Raw genomic sequence first — 20,943 nt, 5'->3', positions numbered from 1 at the left:
AAGAAGAATTGAAGGATATCTCAAGAAACGATCTTTTGACTATTAAAAGGGATAAAATTATGGTAGCAGTCATTGTCAAAGGTGCCAAAGCAAATATCATAGTGCATCAAACTATAATGATAGTGAGACAAAGAATCACAAACAAAGACTAAAATTTTCAGTCAGAGTGATAATAGATAGAGCAAGCAACCCATAGTTGTTTCAATAGTTTGTAGAGAATTCCTTGAGAGAGAACAATGCAAGCTCAAGTTGAAGAAGGATACAAGCATCGAGGCACTTAACATAAGCTAGGTAAATAGTGATTCTAAGCCTTTGATAGTAAGAGAAACCAAAAGGAATGTTGTGACAAAGATGTGTGATCAAAATAGGGTCTTCATAAGATTTAATAGTCATGACCAACATTGTAAAAATTCATCAAAGTAGCCTTAGCATACTTCAAGGACAGTCAAAGAAGCCTATGATAGTATTGAAGGGATAGTGACAACATGTGCATCTAGTAGACAATAGCCTTTTAAAGGTCATAGAAGTCATGTCATGGTTCCATGAAAGATGGAGATAGCTCTGTGATAAAGAGTCTCAGTCATACCCAAGTTCAAAATAAAGTTTGCAGCCTCAATAAAAAACATACATCACTGTGAACTTTTCCATAAGATATCTCTATGAATGGTCAAAAGACAATACTCACAATATCATGACACTATCACAAATTATGCAATCATGAGAACAGATATAAAGATCAAAATATTGTTGCCCATATTAGTTAAATAATAGTCTATTTGACTGTCATGGGTTGAATAGAAATATAGGTCTAAAAGGGCTTCAAGGAGCAATCATCCATAGTAATTATGCAAGATGATCATGAAGGTAATTTTCAAAATATGAGGAAGAGCGGCCCTTTCATCTTAAGATCAGTCCCTTGTTCTTTAAGATTAAGCCTTCAATGCTATCACCAAAAGAACTTAAAAGGACATTGTCACATAGAAGAATAGTGTGTTGGATATTGCTACTGCTAGGATATGTTGTTGTCATTGATATCAACATATTCCTATGTTTTGGTGTTGCACAGAGTTGTTTGGTGTTTTGGTGATTGCATTGAGTTGATCTGGTTGGTTTATCTATTTAGGATGGTTGGTTTATTTATCTACTTATCGTGTGATGTAATTTTATAATTGAGGCTTGAGGGTTTGGTTGCCCTTGTAGTCAAGGTTGATTATTTTTATATATAGGTGGTATAGTCATGTAATTTGAGTGTCGAAGTTGTGTCTGTATTATCAGAGAATGGTGTATGTGTACATAAGTGAGTTTATCCTTTAGTCTGGTGTATTGAGAAGAGATTGTTGTAAGATAGAAAAATGTGTTTAATCGGAACTATCATCAGGCGTTAGCAAATGCTATATTTCTAGTTCATGTGATCCGAATTGTAGTCTGAGCATTATTGTAAGGTAGTTAACCTTCCCCGAGGGTTGGAACCTTCCCCAATTAGACATTAGTCAACTTAATATCTTATACAAGGATTGCATACCACAAAGCCATTAGATATGTTTTGAGATGAAAAAGAAGAGTTAGATGGTTTTGGTTCAATGATGATAATTTCTATTTTTAAGTAATTTGATTCGGTATATTATACTAAAACATTATTTCATAACTAACATTTCAACTTCTATATAACTAGTTCTATAGCCCAATTTTCTTGCCTGTGAAGAAAGACCATGTCAGACAATATCAACGAACAACAAAATAAGGAGACAATTGCTAGATTGTGGTCTAACTTGAAAAGAAAAGGTGATGGAAAATGTTATTGTCTGTGCAAAAGATGACAAGAGAATTGCAAACGTTATTTTTTTTATCAAACAATGCAAGCAAAATTCAGGGTACCGAGAAAAAATGCAGGGCTCTGAATTCAATAGAGCGCCCAGAGAAGATGACAAGAGAATTGCCTACCAGCAAGGCTATTCAGTCGTGGCTGATCGGCTACGAGAATTGAGTGGGCATACACAACATTCGAGTGCATCCGTCACACAGGTAAATATGCTAAATGGAAGTTGTTTCAAATTGAATACTTTACCAATAATCTAATTGATGTTGAGTTCCAATATTAAGTGACTATATTTGTTTTAAATAAGCAAGCAATGATAACAATGTGCATGCCATTGGAATGCAGCCCGCTAATCGTGAAACACCACCTGCACATGAAGGTCTGGACGTGCATCCCAGTAGTGGAGGTATTTATTTGCTATTCAAATTTATTTATTTAGCTATTAATACAATTAAACATCTTAATTTGTAATTAGAGTAGTAATTAATGTAACCTTTTTTGTTAATATTTTAGAGCATGTAGTCGGTGGTGAGCAAGTGGAGCATGATCTGGGTACACAACATCAAGAACGTGATGTTCCCCACTCAAGTAAAGAGGACCACTGTTATTGCTTTAAACAAATATAATTGCAATTGGTGTTCAACATTAATGTAACCTTTAGTATTTCAACTCTAGATGATCTAGAGGGTGTTCAACATGTTGAGGTTGAGGCTACACAAAATGATATGGCCCCATGAGGTAAAGAGCACAACAATTATGTTCTCTAAATTAATGAAATACTTGTAACAATATATATATATATATATATATATATATATATATATATATAAAGCGGAAAATTGCGGTCGAACCCTAGTTGTTCTCCCCTCTTCCAACTCCGAGGAGAGAGAAGGGAGGTTCGCTAGGATTCGCTAGGAGGGAGAACAACTAGGGTTCGACCGCAATTTTCCGCTTTATATATATATATAAAGCGGAAAATTGCGGTCGAACCCTAGTTGTTCTCCCCTCTTCCAACTCCGAGGAGAGAGAAGGGAGGTTCGCTAGGATTCGATGGTTTTCACTTAGGGGAGAGACTTTACATTCAAAAGAGGGGTTGAAACTCATAAGATCCAATCCCACGCAATGCAAGATTGGATGCTAAATGAATTTCAAGGGTTAGGAAAGCAAGGCTACCCTCTTTTGTAAAGAAATGTTGTTAAGGAAATTAAGCTAAGCATGCATAGAAAGTCATAAAGATTCGCTTATAAACTGAGTTCGGGTTATAGGATGAAGCTGCGGACCTGGAATTAGCAGTAAAATGTCGATACGGCGCTGTCCTGCAAATTTGAGCAAAAGTTGTCAGGACGATGGCGCTCGGCGCCACGGTCCTCCGAAAAATCCGCGAAACGAAGGGGGATCTGTTCGTCTCTGCACAAGGATTCCAGATCTTCAATTTCAGCCGCGTACCTGCAACCTACACACAGAAAAGCGAAGACGATTGGGGGGTTAGGGATTAGGGGTTTGCCTTTAGGTCAAACCCCGGTTTTGGAATTAACCAAGAAATGAGCAAGAGCTGTAAATGTAAATGACTATAAAACAAGTACTAATACCTTGTTCTAAGGATGTTGGTATCCTTATGTGCGAAGGTTTAGATGTTGTATGTTGTATGTTGTAGCATGTAGTATATGATCTCCTCTTCAATGGTTGAATCCTTGTCTTGAATGCAACACTTAGCCTTGAATGGAGACTTGAAATGATCAATTGCTTGAATGCTTGAACACTTGAGTATAGTTTCCACGCCTTTTCCATCATCTCGAATGAAAGAGGAAAATGTAGTTTATATACTTGTCATTTAGGGTTGATAGACTGATTTTCCCGACCTTAGGCCGACCAGGGAAGTTTATTTCCAATTTGCAAACAAAAAGACCTGAGCCCCTTAGGAGACTGGGCCCAAAATAGGACCCAGGGACCAGGGCGCTGGGCGCCCTGGTCCTGAGGAACCAGGGCACTGGGCGCTCTGGTCCCACCTCCCGAGACAGCAGGGTGCAAGGAGGTTTAGGCCAGGGTGCTTGAAAAATGCAGTTTTCAGTGTCGTGAGCAAGTTTCAGGGTCTCCATTCAGGTTGCGTGTTGCGTCGCCATCGTGAAGACCGAAATGCAGTCGAAATTGCAAGTGTCGCAATTTTAGGACGCTACAATATATATATATATATATATATTTTGAATTTAACCCATTTCTTTGTTATTGCAGAGGACCCCCCTTCGCTTCAGTGTCCTCGTCCTCAATATAGGACTAGGCATACATCCAGATCACGAGCAGTTGGCGAAACATCTATAGAGGGAGGAAATGATGAAGAAACCGATGTTCCACTTGGTCTTTTCATAGCTTCAAAGAAAAAACAAAGAAAGAAATGATTGTAATACAACTTATTTGATAATGACTGATTTTTATGTGTTAGTGAATGTAATTATGTGCTAATTAATGGTTATGGATGATATGTGTTAATTAATATTGATGAATGTTGCGTGTTTATTAATGTTAATCAATGTTATGTGTTAATGAACGTTATGTGATATTAATGAATGAATGCTATATTTTATTAATGGTAGAAAGAATGAATGAATGAATGTTATAAGATGTTAACGGGGAATTTAGAGTGATGTTAGCGGGGGGGCAGGGGAGGGGCCAAATGAGTTTCCACCTTCACGTGGTTGGCCTTGTTAAGTAGAGAAAGCTAAACTATTCTCGAAACCAAGCGAAGCTCAACAAGATAACACACTTTTCAATATTTCATTATGTTGCACAGTTAATCTTATTGAATAATGTATATAGAATCTTAATTGCAGGGTCCAACAGAACCAACACGAACAAAAACACCACAAGTTGTTGGGTATAATGAACTCCCATATTGTCTTGTCTGTACATGAACAATATGAGTTGCTTCTAGTGTTGATATCCAAGGCGGGACTGCAAAAGTTATGAATATGCCTCATCCTTGTAAGTTTTTTTATTAGTTGTAAGTAATGAATATGCCTCATCCTTGTAAGTTTTTTTATTACTTGTAAGTCATGAATATTGCTCTTTAGTTGATTAAAATCATTTCAGTGAATGCAAATCTTGATTATTATAAAGTGATATCTACACTATCAATTCCAAATTGAAACCCTTTCAGTGCATGCATGTTGTTTGCCAAAATGCCATCTCAAAAGTATCAGCAAACAAACATTGGTATTCACAAAATCAAGAAAGACAAGTTGAAAATTAGCAGTAGAGCATTCAAGTAAACTGTTTGTCAAGAAGCATAGTTGAAAAGGTGCAAAATAAATTGCTTTCAAAACAGGGGTAAACCATTACAAATTGGCAACTTGGCATCACTTCTCTTCTTACTTCTCCTCAACCCTCTTGCTCTACACTTTCACTTTTTCACTTGGCACCTGCAACTCTCACTCTCACATTCACAGTTGTCAGCGTCTTGCTCTTTGTTTTTGTGAGTTGAAACAAAAATAGGAGACAGTTTTATAAAGTTGGTGGGGTTTGGGTGGGTCCCATAGGCTGTGACAATTTGACCTTGGGCATGGAGTTTGAAAAAAAGTTCTGATTTTTTTTAAATCACTTATGGGCTGTTGGGATGGGCAGGAGGCTCTTGGGAGTCCCTCAAACGTCGCAAGGATGTCCTAGAGATGTGTCAAAGATGATGGCATTGGATTGCACTCGGGCGGCAGGGGGACGTCCCATCCAAGTCCCTGTATTCTGAAGGTGTCCCCATTTAAAAAACAAATAGTTTTGGGGGAGGAAATGTCCTTGTGGAAACGGGAACCCAGTGAAGACATTAAGAGGGCATGAAGGCACAACCAAGGGCCATTGAGTAGAAGGCAAAGGAAAAATCTTGGAAACAAGAGGACGAGCACTTGGAGAAGAAGGTAGGGAAAATAGCAGTCCGACCAATAGAGAAGCTGAACTCTGAGGGCAAACTACCAGAGATAGCAAGAAACTCTCCAACCAAAGCAGGGGAGACAAAACCAACAATCTCTACTTAGGGAGGAGCTCTAGACTCCAAATCTGAAGAAAGAAAGAAAGCTAAAGTAAGTGAATTGGATAACAACAAGAATGTAAAGTGCACCCCTGATTTGCTAACCAAAATGCTCAAAATTAAATGAAAATCTTTAATGAATACACAAAACTATATAGATATGCAGGTGCACCATGGTTGAGATGGTCCAACTCCCTAGTCTCACTCTACAACTAAGCTCATGCCATATCTAAATCAAAGACATCTCAAATACATCGTCGGTGGAAAGCCGCAAAATGCCATTTTCATACATAAGCAAGACATACACAATTGGGCACAATCACCAAGAGAATGGTAAAAAGTGTGTTTGAGATCATTGTCCTAATTGTGGTGTGGTCACGAAGAGATCACCGTAAGGTTGACAAATTTATGGTGATCACCGTAAGGTTGACAAATTATTATTAAGATATAATTATATTATTATATTTTAATATATTATTATTTTTATATTACCAAATTATTATTATTATATTTTTATTTTATATTTCTTCTTATCTTTATCCGTGAGAAAAAAAGTGGACTTTTATGTAGGGACACTTTTAATAACCATAAATAATAATATTAGATCAAGATAATTACGAAGTTAACTAATTGCACGACAGAGATAGATAAATTGATCAATTAAACTGAGAGTGAATGACAATTGAGAGGTGGAAGTGAAGATATAATTATCATTAAATAATTAAAAAATATTTAATTAAGTGCATGGGAGGAGAGAAAAATAAAATTAAAAAAGTAATAATAAAATGGTGTTTTTGCTTTTCATGCATTTAAGTGTCACAAACCTGTCAAATTAAATGTTTTTGGATTTTATTGACAAACATTTTTCCATCCATATGTGAGTATCATAAGCCTTTGGCATAATTAAAAAAGGGCAATGACGCCTATCTTATACACCTACAAATTTGAATTAAAGTTAAGTTATTAGAGGAAACCAATTCTAACAATTATATATAACCGTGTGAAAAAATATTGTGTTTAATCCATTAATAAGCATATAAAACACACATACTCAATGAAACATTATATTGAGGAAATACAAAATAAAACAATCAAAATACTCCCCAATGTCATCTCATTGCTCCCTAGTCTTGAGGACTTTGCTGGTTCAATTGATGGCTCTCAGATGCATGATTTCAACAAAGTGACAACTCAAGAGATGGGAATTGATTGTGCAAGTTATGATATGGAAGCTAATGCAAGATCTATACTAATTCTACATTATGATAATTAAACTATCATGAAAGCCATGTAACTACAATGATATTATTGCTATTATGCTATGATGCAACAATACTAAGCTATGACTGAGAAAATGTTGGAAATGATTACGAAAATGCTAAGGGTCCTCTCATAGCCAAAAGAGGGGATATTTATAAGATTTTCATGACGAGAGGTGAGGTGGCAAGAATCAATGGTGCAGATTCAGTCTAGAGAAATCGACGGTCGAGATCGAAGAAGTTTGAAAGAAGTTGAGAATATGAACGCTTGTCATTCCTAAGGAGACAAGAGGCAAATAATCTTCAGCCATATGCCAACAAAGGGGCCAGTGGCATGGAGATGAGAGACATGTGGCATAAGTGCCATGTGTCTCTAAGAAAGGGTAGACACTCAAGAGATGGTTAGGATAAGAGGTTGGAGGGGATAAGATTTGTTAAACCCTTAGTTGGATTGGGTGGGTTAGGTTAGCATGTGATTAGGCTAGGTGGTTAGGAGTAGAAGCCATGTGCTCAAATTCGAATTTTAAATTCAAATTTAATGAAAGGGAATTTAAATACACAAAGTAATTAATTTGCATATTTAATTAGAAAATGGAAGAAGATGATTAAATCGGAAAGAATTAGAATTAATGAACCATATAAATAAATTATTGAATTTATTTGTATAGTAGAAGAATGAAGATCATTAATTAAATATTTTCGTATTTAATTAATTCAATTCTCTAGATCGATTTTTAGTGTATACAATAACCAATCAAAATTCATACAATTAGTAGAACAACGTGTACATGTATATATATTTTTGATCGGCAATATATGATTTTTATTAATTATAGAAATAAAAGATTACATAAAATATTCAAAAGCATATCTATCCATAATCCACCATGTCTGAAATAGAGAACCACCCTGCAAACCCACCACACTCCAATACACCCCATACTATATACATTTTCATCAAATACAATGTACAAAAAATAGAACTATACGCGAATTCCGCCATTAAAACTAGACCTTGGAGCAAAATGGCCTCTGTATACCACTGAAATTTTAAAAAAACATCACCCACTGAATCCCCCTACTAGAAACATGTAGTGTATTCTTAGAAACCCTACAAACATTACAAAACCGAGGGCTAATAAAACCATGGACAAACAACAAGCAACTCCATCCCCAATTTGGTGCAATTCACCTGGAACCCTATAACTTCGGCTCACCTGCGCCATTATCCTAGTAATCTTCAGGGTTGAATTTCGAGCCTTGATGACCGACCCTATTTCTTTTTCTCCTCTCGAGCCATCTTCCACTCAATCTCCTTTTCTTGCACAAACTCTTTCAGGCTGTCCCAACCTATTAGGGCATCCTCTCACCGCTCTTCTCTGTTCTCACCTTCCCTGCATAGAATGAAAGGGCCAAATTATGCACTTTCTTCACTGGTACAAATGCCTTTGCTCCCATTCCTTCACAAAACTTTCCCAGGGACTGCTCTCGCAAGCAAAGATTTCAACCCGAAGAAATAAACCTCTGATATGCAAGCTCAGAGCACCCATTCCAACTCCTCCTTAGTGTCTGGTTCCAAATTCCACGCTGTCACCACATCTACATTGGTGCAGACATATCATTTATGTGTTCACACAAATACTAATGCATATAATATATAAATATGTTTGAATTATACATGCACATTTAATTAAATAATTAAAGAATGTCATTTAAGAGTTCACACAAATATTGATGCATATAATGCATAAATATGTCTAAATTATATAGGCACATATAACTAAAGAAGACATATCATTTAAATAGGAAGGTAAATCTTAAAGACATCTTGGAGACTAGTGTATTGGGAACGTTTTCGTAGTTGCCCCATGCCTAGACCCTCTTGACATTAAATTGATCTTATTGAATTTAAGTAAATCACTATGATACAAGATATAGACATAGGTCAAATAACACGTTAACTTATTGAATTATATATATATATATATATATATGTGGCCAAGATTTAAGTAAAATGGATGTGTAACGAAGAGAAGAAAATAATAAACCCCATCTAGTGTGGACATAGTTATCTATTTTACGCCCATTGGAGTGGGTTATACTCAGTTTAAGGAATATTCCTATGAAACTTAGTTCATTAATTAATCATTGGTATCCTAATTGGGACCTAGGGTATACTTATATATATGTGTAACCTTATCACATGTAAAATATGAAGTTAGTTCTTATTCATCCAGTATGGCATCTCCCATAGAATCATTTCCACATATAAGCTAATGAGGTACAAAATCTAGATATGATTTAAGTTGTTCTTAAACAATGAATTCTATTGCCTGATGCGTGCAAGATAATTTATGTTCCCTGCTAATGGTTATTAAAATTATAGAAATATTTTATATTTTATTAGTGGAAATTATATGGGAATGACAGAAATATACATCAACGAAAGAATATACAATGGTATACTTTTAACAAGATACATTAACTTTGTTTTAAAAAATCAACAATTAAAATAATTTCATAAAAATATATCCAACTAATTTTTAATTTTTTTAAAACTTATGAACATAAATTACACTAGGAATTTTACATTTCATTAGTTTATATTATTTCAAATTTAAAATATAAATGTCACTTTTAGATGGTCCAATTAGAAATTTGCATTTGTGATGGCTATTTCCCTTTAATAAGGTGTGATCGAATTCTAAAATTTTACTTTATCAAGTTGCATGTCATCAAGGTAATTGGTCCATGTCAACCCATGCCAAAGAAGAATACTAGTTATTACTTTTGTGCCTACCAAGTATATGGAAATACAATGGGTAAATGTGTGACACTTAACTCACAATTCAAAATTCAATTAACAAAAGAGGTTTTTCAAGTTAGTTGGACATCATGCAAAATTATCTTTCACACCTAATCATAATAGATATGATTCTTCCAAATATTTATTGACAAGACATCCACATCTAGCATATCATCTCGCACCTCATGAAGAGAAAGACAAAAACTACACCCAAATACACATCAATGAAACAATATATGACCAATATACTTTTAAAGATACACATAATGGGAATCCAAGGGAGGTAAAGGTTCAGAAAGACACATCTTAAGAAAAAGAAAATTCGAGTTCTTGGAATAAATTCCATCATTACATGACACCTTTGTTCATAAAAAAATTAGTAGAGTATATCTCGTTTATATATCATGATGCTATGCAAAAAGGTTCCATTGGGGCAATATTTCAAGTGATACATCTCGTGATTCCATTTTAAGATTATATTTTTTCTTTATTTGGCTTACCACATGTTTTGATTTCTTGGAATATTTCATCGTTACATGACACCTTTGTTCATAAAAAAAAATAGTAGACTATATTTCATTTATATATCATGATGCTATAGGAAAAGGTTCCATTGGGGCAATAATTCGAGTGATACATCTTGTGGTTCCATTTTAAGATTAGATTTTTTCATTTTTTTGCTTTCCACATGTTTTGAGTTCTTGGAATATTCTATCATTACATGATAAGTTTGTTGATAAAAGAATATAGTAGTATATTTCATATATATTTTATGATGCTTCAGGAAAAGGTTTAGTTGGGGCAATAATTCTTGAGTGATACATCTTGTGATTCCACTTTAAGATTAGATTTCTTCTTCTTTTTTTTTGGTTTTCCACATGTTGTTTATATTCTATGATTTTCACTTGGTCGTGCCACTTGAAGGAAAGCTTGTTATTCCCTTTCTACAAGTTACATGTACTCAAATGTTTTCAATTTAAGGAAAAAAGTGGGGACATCTATCTTTCATAATTCACATATAAAAGTATGTAAATCATGCATGTATCCCTAGATTTTTTCGCTAATTTTATCTTAGATTTTTCATACTCAAGTTTCTCATACTTGTGCTACATGCTCATTTTGTCATACATTTGATTCATTTTTAAGCGATACCATGTTATCGTGGTTAATTTTTATCCAGTCTTTGTCTTCTTTAATTTGTATGTATACCTGTAGGATCACACACAAAATTAAGGGAGGACATATTATTACTAATCTTTCTTAAAGTTTATGCATAATCCACAACTCGACTTTAGATCATTGCTCTAGCTATTCTGCTCCTAGTTGTGCTTTTTTTTTTTTTTTTTTTTCTCTACTTTGGTATGCTTGCTCGTATAGATTCACATGCACACAAAAGGGGAGACAAAATGTGACAGTGAAAAGTGCATATATTGTATTTTTACCATTTTTTCATGTCACTTAGCTTCAACGACCTAAGCACTTGGTCTTCTTGGTCTTAACTTAAAATTTTGATTAATTTAGCTGCTCTTTTGACCTTAAAAAACCTAACCTAACCCTTCCTTAGACATTTATGACCTCTTATATTACTACTTCCTTTCCTACATTTGAGTTTGTACTAATTGGTTTGATCTAGTTTCTACACTTAGAGATTCAATCCCTAAAGTTATCAATGATAACATGCCAGAGCTTATCCCCTTTCAACTATTCATTATATGTGGACTCTTGCATCAAAATGTTCAATTTGTGTCTCTAAGTCAACTAAAAAAAGACATCATTCTAGTCATTTGCATGCATAACCCACTATTTATCATTTACTTATGGAAGGATCTTTATGCAATTGAGTTGCTCTAAGAATGACTCCTCTCAAAATTAGTTTTGCCTCTATCATGACATCACATCACATCTGCATATTTTGATTGCATTACCTTTGTGTTAACAAGCTTCAAAACCCTAGTTTAACATTAGATCTTTACGCTACTCTTTTGCATTTTGTTTTAAAGTCCAAGTTCCAAGTTGCACATAATATGTGGACAGTATTTGATGCATTCATTACATGTTTTCAAAAAAAAATCAAATATGAAGGTGACATATGGAGAAGATAATTGTTTAGCAAGCTCCAAAAGATGTTTGTTAATATTGGGAATCTTTATTGCGATTCTAAATATCAAGACAACTTTTTTAGGCCACAATTTTATCTTACAATCCAAACTCAATAATTCAAATTTATTAATGCTAATTTACAGTTAATTTTGACAAAAGTGTATTACACTCACACATGGATGCAAAAATGCCCGTTAATAAAAACTAGAAGCATTTGATTTGAAGTGTTTGTGTCACTTAAATGTATGAAAAAAAAAAAGCACTTTAAATTATTATTTTTATTCCAAGATTATTATGTTGATATTCTTAATAAATATATATAGAAACAAAAAATATTTCTATATTGTTTTAAATATAAAATATACTAAAATAATAGTATAATAATATATTATAAACAATATTATTTATTATAGGAGATTGAAAGTGTCCCTACATAAAGTTCACTTTTTCTTCAAAGATAAGGATACGAACAAGAATATAAACTAAATTTATAATGACATAATATAATAATGATATAGTTTTAATATATAGTTTTTTCTTTTGTTAAGAGTTTATTAGAAATATAAAAAATATAATAATAATTTGATTAAAAATAATATTTTTCTAAACAAAAATATATTAAATATATTAAATATAACAATATAATCATATTTTATAATAATTTAATATTGATTACAATATCATAATATAATAATTTTTAATTATGTTCATTGATTGGTCAAATTAATTGAAAAATTGAAATGAATGGATGCAATAGTATCCTCCCTTGATAGGAACTAATAATGATTTAATATTAATTATAATATAATAATATAATTATTTTTTAAGTAGAATAATGAACAAATATGATATATAATAATATAATCATATCTTAAATAATACTTTTATATTTACTTATAGATCCCTAGTAGACTTATTTAGAATCATTCAACTTTACTAAGGTTTTTTTTTTTTTTTTGAATCATGTTTCTGCCTATTGTTCCCTCACGCTCTCCTGCATCTCAATCCTGTCTGCCGCCAATGCGCATGCTGGTCTCTCATGGGTGATGGTGGTTGCTGAGGACCCTCACATTGGCTCTGCTTGGGTGTTGCTGGTTCCGTCTTCAAATCTATGCAGAGGGGGAGGAAGGGGGTTTATTCTTGTCTTTGCCGCCTTTGTTAACGTTAATAAGGATTCTGATCGGGAAATAGAGAATAATGTGAAGGTTTTTACAGAGCATGGTGTTATTTGTAGATTCAAGGGTATTTGGCCCAGCCTGTCGGTTTTTCTCTGAGAAAGATAATATGCCGCTTTTGGCCAAACCCTGGCACTCTGATTTTAACCCCCTTTCTAAGATGTTCAACAAAATTTCTGTTTGGGTTCGGCTTCCTTACCTTCCTCTCCATTTATGCGTTGACTCTCTTTTTGAGGAAATTGGTGATGCTATTGGGAGTTTCATTATGGTGGATAATGGATCCTTTGGGCTTTATCACACTACTTTTGCTTGCATTCTGGTGGAGCTAGATGTGTCTAAGGGACTACCAGCTGAGATTGCCATTAATTCCTCTTTAGGCAGCTGGGTACAAACTCTGGATTATGAAGGTATTCCTTTCAGGTGTCGTAAATGCTTTAAAATTGGTCATGCGGCAAGGAATTGTGGGCTTGAGAAGAAAAATCTAGCAGCTTCATGGTGGTCGGGGGCCTCTTACCAGCATTACACGGTTAAGAAATCTTTGGACTCTTCTAATGAGTCGTTGGATGCTGGGGTTTCGACTATGGTTGGTTCGAATTCTTTATTGACGAAGAAAGATTCTTCGGATGCCACTAAGGATGGTTCTGTGATTAAAGACCGGTCATGCGGCAGGGAATTGTGGGCTTGAGAAGAAAAATCTAGTGGCTTCATGGTGGTTGGGGGCCTCTTACCAGCATTACACGGTTAATAAATATTTGAACTCTTCTAATGAGTCGTTGGATGCTGGGGTTTCGACTATGGTTGGTTCGAATTCTTTATTGACGAAGAAAGATTCTTCGGATGCCACTAAGGATGGTTCTGTGATTAAAAATGTTGGGATATAGGATGCTGCTGTCTCTTCTGTTGAAAACAGTTTGCTGTCTCTTACTCCGTTGATTGCTTCATCGTGTGTTGATACATCTTTTGCCCCATCTGCTGGATGTGGTCCTGTATCTGTGACGGTTGTTGCTCCTTCTACTTATGCTCCTTCTCTCAATCCGAATAGATCAGTGCTGGGCTCTTTGGATGGTCTATTGCGGCAACTAAAGTTGAAGAGGGATGGATTACTGTAAAGGGGAAGCATTCAAAGATGTCCATGCCTTCTGTTGATATGACTCTTCGTTCCCATAAGGCCAGTTGTAAATCTTGAGGGCCCTTGTTGTGGACTGTTTGGGTTGATTTTTTTGGTTGCGACTCTCTCCTCTTTGTTGAGCAGTCAAGTGTGTGATTTATAAAAGGTTTAGGTCCCTTCAAAACCTTTTTTTCACTTGATCAAAAACAATACATTACTTATATTCCTTAAAAGATAGACATAAATGCAGATGTGATTTTACTCCTCACACTCCTCAAGCCCAATCTCTCTCTTATCGATTCCAAAAAAAAACAGGGCAAAAACTTCAAAATCTGCAAATTGGAGCCACAGAATATCGCTCATCCGAGCCGTTGGTCTGAAGAGGCAGCTCATCCGAGCCGTTGAAAATCTGCGGAAGCAACAAAATCCTTTGGAAGTTAGCAGTCTCAGCCACACAATCTGCCGCCATCGAAAGCCGGGGGTGACGAATATGTCATCTGTGTATTCCCGATAAGCGATTTCAGTCGTGGCAGTTTACAAAAGCTTGGCAACAACTCTCTAGGAATTTTCATTTCTAGCAAATTTGGGATAATTTGGAATTGATTTTGGGGGCGGGTGTTGGGTATATATCCTAGGGCAAGCATGAACAGAACAGAGCAGGGTGAGGAAAAAGAGGGAGTAAAATGGCCCCCGAGGGATTGAAGAAGGTGGGATGCTGCAAAAAGGCCTTTCTCACCTTTTTGGCGGGCAAAGGAGATTATGTAAAGGGCGTGGTGGGGCTGGCCAAAGGCCTCCGACGGGTCAAGAGCGCCTACCCCCTCGTGGTCGCCATGCTTCCTGATGTTCCACAAGAACACAGGGACATTTTGATCGCACAGGGTTGCATATGTCGCGAGATCGAACCCATCTACCCACCGGAAAATCAAGTGCAGTTCGCCATGGCTTACTATGTCATCAATTACTCCAAGCTCCGCATTTGGGAGGTAACTTATTACGGTCTTCGTTTTCTTTTCTCCCTGAGCTTCTTTCATGCTTTCCAATCCTTCTCAATTTCAACGCTTTTACACTTTTGTATTACAGTCTAGTCCTCTTTTTTTTTCTTTCCTTCCAATTTTTGAGCTTCTTTCATGCTTTCCAATTTTTCTCAATCTCAACATTTTTGTATTACAGTCTAGTCCTTTTCTTTTCTTCTTTCCTTGTAACTAGTCCTTTTCTTTTCTTCTTTCCTTGCAACTTCTGAGTTTCTTTCATGCTCTCCAATCTTTCCCAATTCCAACACTTTTGTATTACAGTCTAGATTTTTTCTTTCTTCTTTTGAGTTTCTTTCATGCTCTTCAATCCTTCCCAATCTCAACAGTTTCGTATTACAGTATAGTCCTTTTCTTTTCTCATTTCCTTGCAACTTTTGAGCTTCTTCCATGCTCTTCAATCCTCTCCAATCCCAACACTTTTGTATTACTATTTTTCTCTTGAGCTTGCCATTGGAAACAAATTCTATTCTACAACTTTCCCTTGGACGATCTGGAGTCACCCATCCTAATTTTATTTACTTAAATTCTTAATTTTGTGCATCCTATGTTCTTGTCTGTCTTAACTTCAGGCACCTTAAGTTCTTAACTTTGTACATATTAAGCTCCTTACCAATACATCAGTTTTGACTAGTTTTTTTTGGGTTTCTTTTTGTGACTTAAGAACTCGAAACTACCTATTGTTTTGTGTTCCATATTAAGATCGGGAGGTTCCTATTTCAGTCCATGTCCTTTTCTTTTCCTCCTTTCCTTGTAACTTGTGGTTCTTTCATGCTCTCCAATCCTTCCCAATCCCAACACTTCTGTATTATTATTTTTCTCTTGGGCTTGCCATTGGAAACAAATTCCAGTGTTCAATTCTCTCTTAGGGGATCTAATATCCACCCATCCTAATTTCATGCACTTAAGTTCTTAATTTTGTGCATCCTAAGTTCTTATCCGTAGATCCTAACTCTGCACATTTATAAGTTCTTAACTTTTCTTTTCTTTTCCTCCTTTCCTTGTTACTTGTGCTTCTTCCATGCTCTCCCATTGTTGCCAATTCCAAAACTTTTGTATTCTCTCTTGGACTTGTTATTGGAAACAAATTCCACTTTGCAATTCTCTTGTAGAGGAGCCACTAGCCACCCATTGATTTCGTATACTTGAGTTTTTGACTTTGCACATCCTAAGATCTTAACGGTCCATCTTAACTTCGCTCATCTTAAATCTTAACTTTGTGCATCCTAAATTCCTAATCAATACATCAGATTTTGACTAATTTTTTTGGATTTCTTTTTATGTGACTCAAGAATTTAAAACTACCTATTGTTTGGATTGTTGTGTTTGTTAAGATTGAGATACCTATTTCAATCTACATCCTTTCCTTTTTTCTTCTTCCCTTGTAACTTGTGCTCCTTTCATGCTCTCCAATCCTTTCCAATCCCAACACATATATTTTTCTTTTATGTTGACCATTGAAAAAAAATTCTAATATGATTCTTTCTAAAAGTAAGACCCAGTAACCACCCATCCTAATTTTCAGTACTTAAATTCTTAATTTTGCACGACTCTTCAATCCTTTCCAATCCCAACACGTGTTTTTCTTTTGTGCTTGCGATTGAAAATAAATTCTACTGTAAGATTCTCTCTTAGAAGATCCAGTAACCAACGTTACACACTTTTAAACTTTTAACTTCACATCCTAAACTCTTAATTCATACATCCGAATTCAACTATTTATTTATTTATTTTTCTTCTTTCGTATGAAACTCAGGAGCTTACAACTGTTGTTTGGATTGCTGTGTTTACTATCATTATTTTTGGATTTAACAAAGAGACAGACAGATGATGTTTTTGCACATGGGTGTTGCAGTTTGAAGAGTACAGCAAAATGATGTACCTGGACGCAGACATTCAGGTGTACGAGAATATTGACAACCTGATGGACATGGCAGACGGTTACTTTTACGCCGTGATGGACTGCTTCTGCGAGAAGACATGGTCCCATACGCCTCAACACAAGATTGGCTACTGTCAGCAGTGCCCGGAAAAGGTACAATGGCCGCATACCCAGCTGGGCCCTGCTCCTAACCTCTACTTCAACGCTGGAATGTTCGTGTTCGAACCCAGTAAGCTCATCTTCGAATCCCTCATTCACACGCTCCAGAACACTCCTCCTACGCCTTTTGCAGAGCAGGATTTCCTCAACATGTTCTTCCAGAAAATATATAAGCCCATCCCGCTCAATTACAACCTCGTCCTGGCTATGCTCTGGCGCCATCCCGAAAATGTACAGCTTGAAAATGTTAAAGTCGTCCATTACTGCGCAGACGTAAGTTGTTTCAGAAATGGTGTTATCTTTACAATTGATTCTTAAAAAACGTTTTTTCATAATTTCTTTTTGGTAAGATATTAGATTTCCATAGTATATAATAATAATAATCTTGTCGTGTTTCAGAATTTGATTGTCTAGAATTTATTTGTATCAATGTTTGGGATCACACTTCATGATCTATTCTGATGATAGATCATAAAGTGTGAGTTGAATTTTTATTTCTGATGATGAATCATATCATCAGAATATAGAGTGTGAATCGAATTTCTACTGCTCTCTTATTCTGATGATGAATCATATCATCAGAATCATAGAGTGTGAGTCGAATTTCTACTGCGCTCTCGTGCTGATGATGAATCATATCACAGGATCATAGAGTGAGCTGAATTTCTACTGCTCTCATCCTGATGATCATAGAATATGACCAGCAAAATTTCTGATGATGATCCAAAACACTGATACAAATAAATTCTCCGTTGAATCTAAAAGCAGAATAAAACATTTTTTTTAATCTTACCTAGGATAATGGATCGGGGAAGTTCAAGGTTTCTGATTTGTTTTTGTTATGTGAATAATTCAGGGATCTAAGCCATGGAGGTATACAGGGAAGGAGGCGAACATGCAGAGGGAAGATATAAAAATATTGGTTCAGAAATGGTGGGAAATTTACAACGATGAATCTCTGGACTTCAGTCATTGCAAGGAAGAGCAGGAAGAAGAGAGAATTATATCGAATTCCTTGATGCCTCAAATTCCGTCTGCCACTTCTTTCATTCCTGCTCCTTCTGCTGCTTAAGACTACCTTTATTATTAATTTAGTTATTCGACTATATGTGCAACTTCAAATTTTGTATTAGAAAGTAAATTTAATTATTAAAAAAAAAAATCTATACTATAAGCTATACTAGTCTTATAGCATATAATTTCTTTCATTTGAGTAGGTTATTTCATATACTATTTTTAGTTCGTGGATATTAAAATTGTCTTCTTTTTCTTATTTTTTGAAATGCATTGGTCATCATGGTGAAGGCCTAGGAATTTTATAGAGAAAATTGTTTCGTAAATGAAGTGACATAGATTAAGATACTCTATGTTCTTTAGGTAATTAAAAATTGCCTGAAAATATTAATCAAATGACAGTTTTTAGTTTAGATGTATGTTTTTTCATATTGTAAATACCGATATTATTATTAGTGGAAATGAATTATTTTTATCACTTTTGTCTTTCTAGTGATATTTCGTGAGTATGATTTGAAATGTCGATCTATAAGCAATCTTTTAAATATAGTTCTTTTGGCTTAAAAAACTAGTAACATAAAACATAATTTTAAATTCAATTAGATTTGTTTTATAATTGTAAACATTTTCCATTTAAAAAACAAGTATCTTTAACTTTGAGTTATATTATAGCTTTAGACTTTTTGTATAACGATAAATTTTTCTTTGAATTTAATGTAACTCATAATTTTTACAATCAATTTTTAACATAATTTTAAGAAAAATTTGTTTACCTTCGATTTTAATGAAAATTGTAAAACTTATATTTTTACCATTTGTTTTACAATACTTTGTGTGGGTGTCTAAATGCATAGTCAAGTCAAATATAGTTTTTTATTTATATGGTACCTCCTTTTAGCCAAATTTCCTATATGACCACCAAGAGTAGAACTAAATCCATCCTTGCACATTTATCATCTTCAAATTATTTATTCCCATGTTAGGTTTAAATTTGAACTCAGATTTGAACCAAATCAATTTTATATTTTGTGGATTTGACACAATGTGTTTTAAATTTTAATTTAATTATTTTCTCTAGCTAATTCCCTCCAAATAATTATTGTCCATCATTTTCCATGCAACTAGATCATTAAAATTATGTGTTTATGTCAAGTATAAAAGGATGTCATCTCTAGTTCATTTCATTATCCACGAAGGCTTCACTGTCTAGGCAATATCATATCACGTGCATTCATATTGGGAGGTTTAATATCTTGAAAATCGACAATAATATATTGCCTATTTGGTGAAAATAGGGGGGTTTTTAATTTGGGCTATGAAAAAATACAATAAATGATGAAAATAAAGGGTGTTTTAATTTAGGTTGTGTATTAGGAGGGGGTGACAAAAAATGAGTTTAGGGCAATATTATTTGAAAATAGGGGGATTCTTTAGTATGCCATGAATGCACGTTCTATAATCTAGGTTCACTAAGTGAAGCCCCTGTCATCATCTAATCTAAAAAATACTATCCACATCATCTATAACTCATTACTTCAAGCTTATTATTTCATGACCAATCTTGTTTTTGTAATTAATTTTTATTCCAATCATTATACCTTTCTTAACCAATTCTACAACTCTAGTTGAAGGCTAAGTATTTTGATGGAGAAGCATGTCAGATCTCTATGATATAATATGTTGATGCAAATATCAACACACAATTACATAAAAGAACTCTTAGCATTTGAGGGTTGTGCAATCTTGCATCACACAAAAAATATATGTTCCATACAACTTGTTTGTGTATATGCACAAGCATTACGATGTTCTATAGAAGGATCTTAAATATTTATACTTGTGCACAAGAAAATTTTGATAGCACAAGTAATCTTTATTCATACATACACATGGTAAAATATGTAGCTGATTCCAAAGTCTATGTGCAAGGTCAAAGCTTTGTGCAAAGGATTTTTATGCATGTTGTTGGGTATAATAAACTACCAAATAGAGTAAGCCATTAACAATAGGAAAGCACATTATGAGCCAACTACGAATGATTGGGCAACTTCAATGGTGGTTTGAAACCTAATCTATCTCAAGAGAGTAAGAATTTTTCAATATTGGAAGATGAAACAATTTTTATACCTACTTTGTCCCAATTCTATTTACAATGCATGCAATTATAGAGGTAGGGAGTTAGAATTGGGTAGTGAGGGGTTGGTGAAGATAAATTATTATGAGTAGTTTTAAGAACCTTTATCAAGTCAAAGTGTTGAAAGGGTTTTTGATTCTCTACACAAAGAACATTTGCATGTTTATCCTTGTGAATGGGTATCATATGTTTGTAATAAGTAATTTTTTTGTAAGTGAATAAAATATATGTTTACGTCTCCAAACTTTGTATTGTGCACCATGTGTGTTTATTAACTACTTTTTCAAGGTAATCTACACACTATAATTGGGAGACAAGTTTTGTTGCTTGCATTATAAGTGGTCCAAAAGTGAAAATGGTCTATGCTTATTACAAGGAGAAATGTTAGAAGCTAGAGAGTAGTGAATCATAATAATCTGGCTAACACATTAAGAACCATTTAAACATGAATCA

The 20,943-nt window shown here is 34.5% G+C and overlaps 1 protein-coding gene across 1 annotated transcript; it reads left to right on the top strand.

Moving 5' to 3' along the window:
* The first annotated feature begins 14,794 nt into the window (after nt 1-14,794).
* On the top strand, nt 14,795-18,550 carry LOC131067704 (galactinol synthase 4). Its single transcript, XM_058002824.2, has 3 exons — nt 14,795-15,256; nt 17,157-17,615; nt 18,199-18,550. Exons 1-3 carry the CDS (start codon nt 14,957-14,959, stop codon nt 18,412-18,414), a joined length of 975 nt encoding a protein of 324 aa, XP_057858807.2. The 5' UTR covers nt 14,795-14,956; the 3' UTR covers nt 18,415-18,550.
* Nucleotides 18,551-20,943: the final 2,393 nt, after the last annotated feature.

This window comes from Cryptomeria japonica, chromosome 2 (assembly GCF_030272615.1).
Source record: "Cryptomeria japonica chromosome 2, Sugi_1.0, whole genome shotgun sequence".
In the NCBI taxonomy this organism is placed as follows: Eukaryota; Viridiplantae; Streptophyta; class Pinopsida; order Cupressales; family Cupressaceae; genus Cryptomeria; species Cryptomeria japonica.
This window is presented reverse-complemented; position numbering and strand designations above follow the sequence as displayed.

Coding starts and splice junctions, on each gene's coding strand:
- LOC131067704 (XM_058002824.2), top strand. CDS start 14,957: ATGGCCCCCGAGGGATTGAAGAAGGTGGGATGCTGCAAAAAGGCCTTT. Junction 15,257..17,156: donor CCAAGCTCCGCATTTGGGAG/GTAACTTATTAC, acceptor TGGGTGTTGCAG/TTTGAAGAGTACAGCAAAAT. Junction 17,616..18,198: donor TCGTCCATTACTGCGCAGAC/GTAAGTTGTTTC, acceptor TGAATAATTCAG/GGATCTAAGCCATGGAGGTA.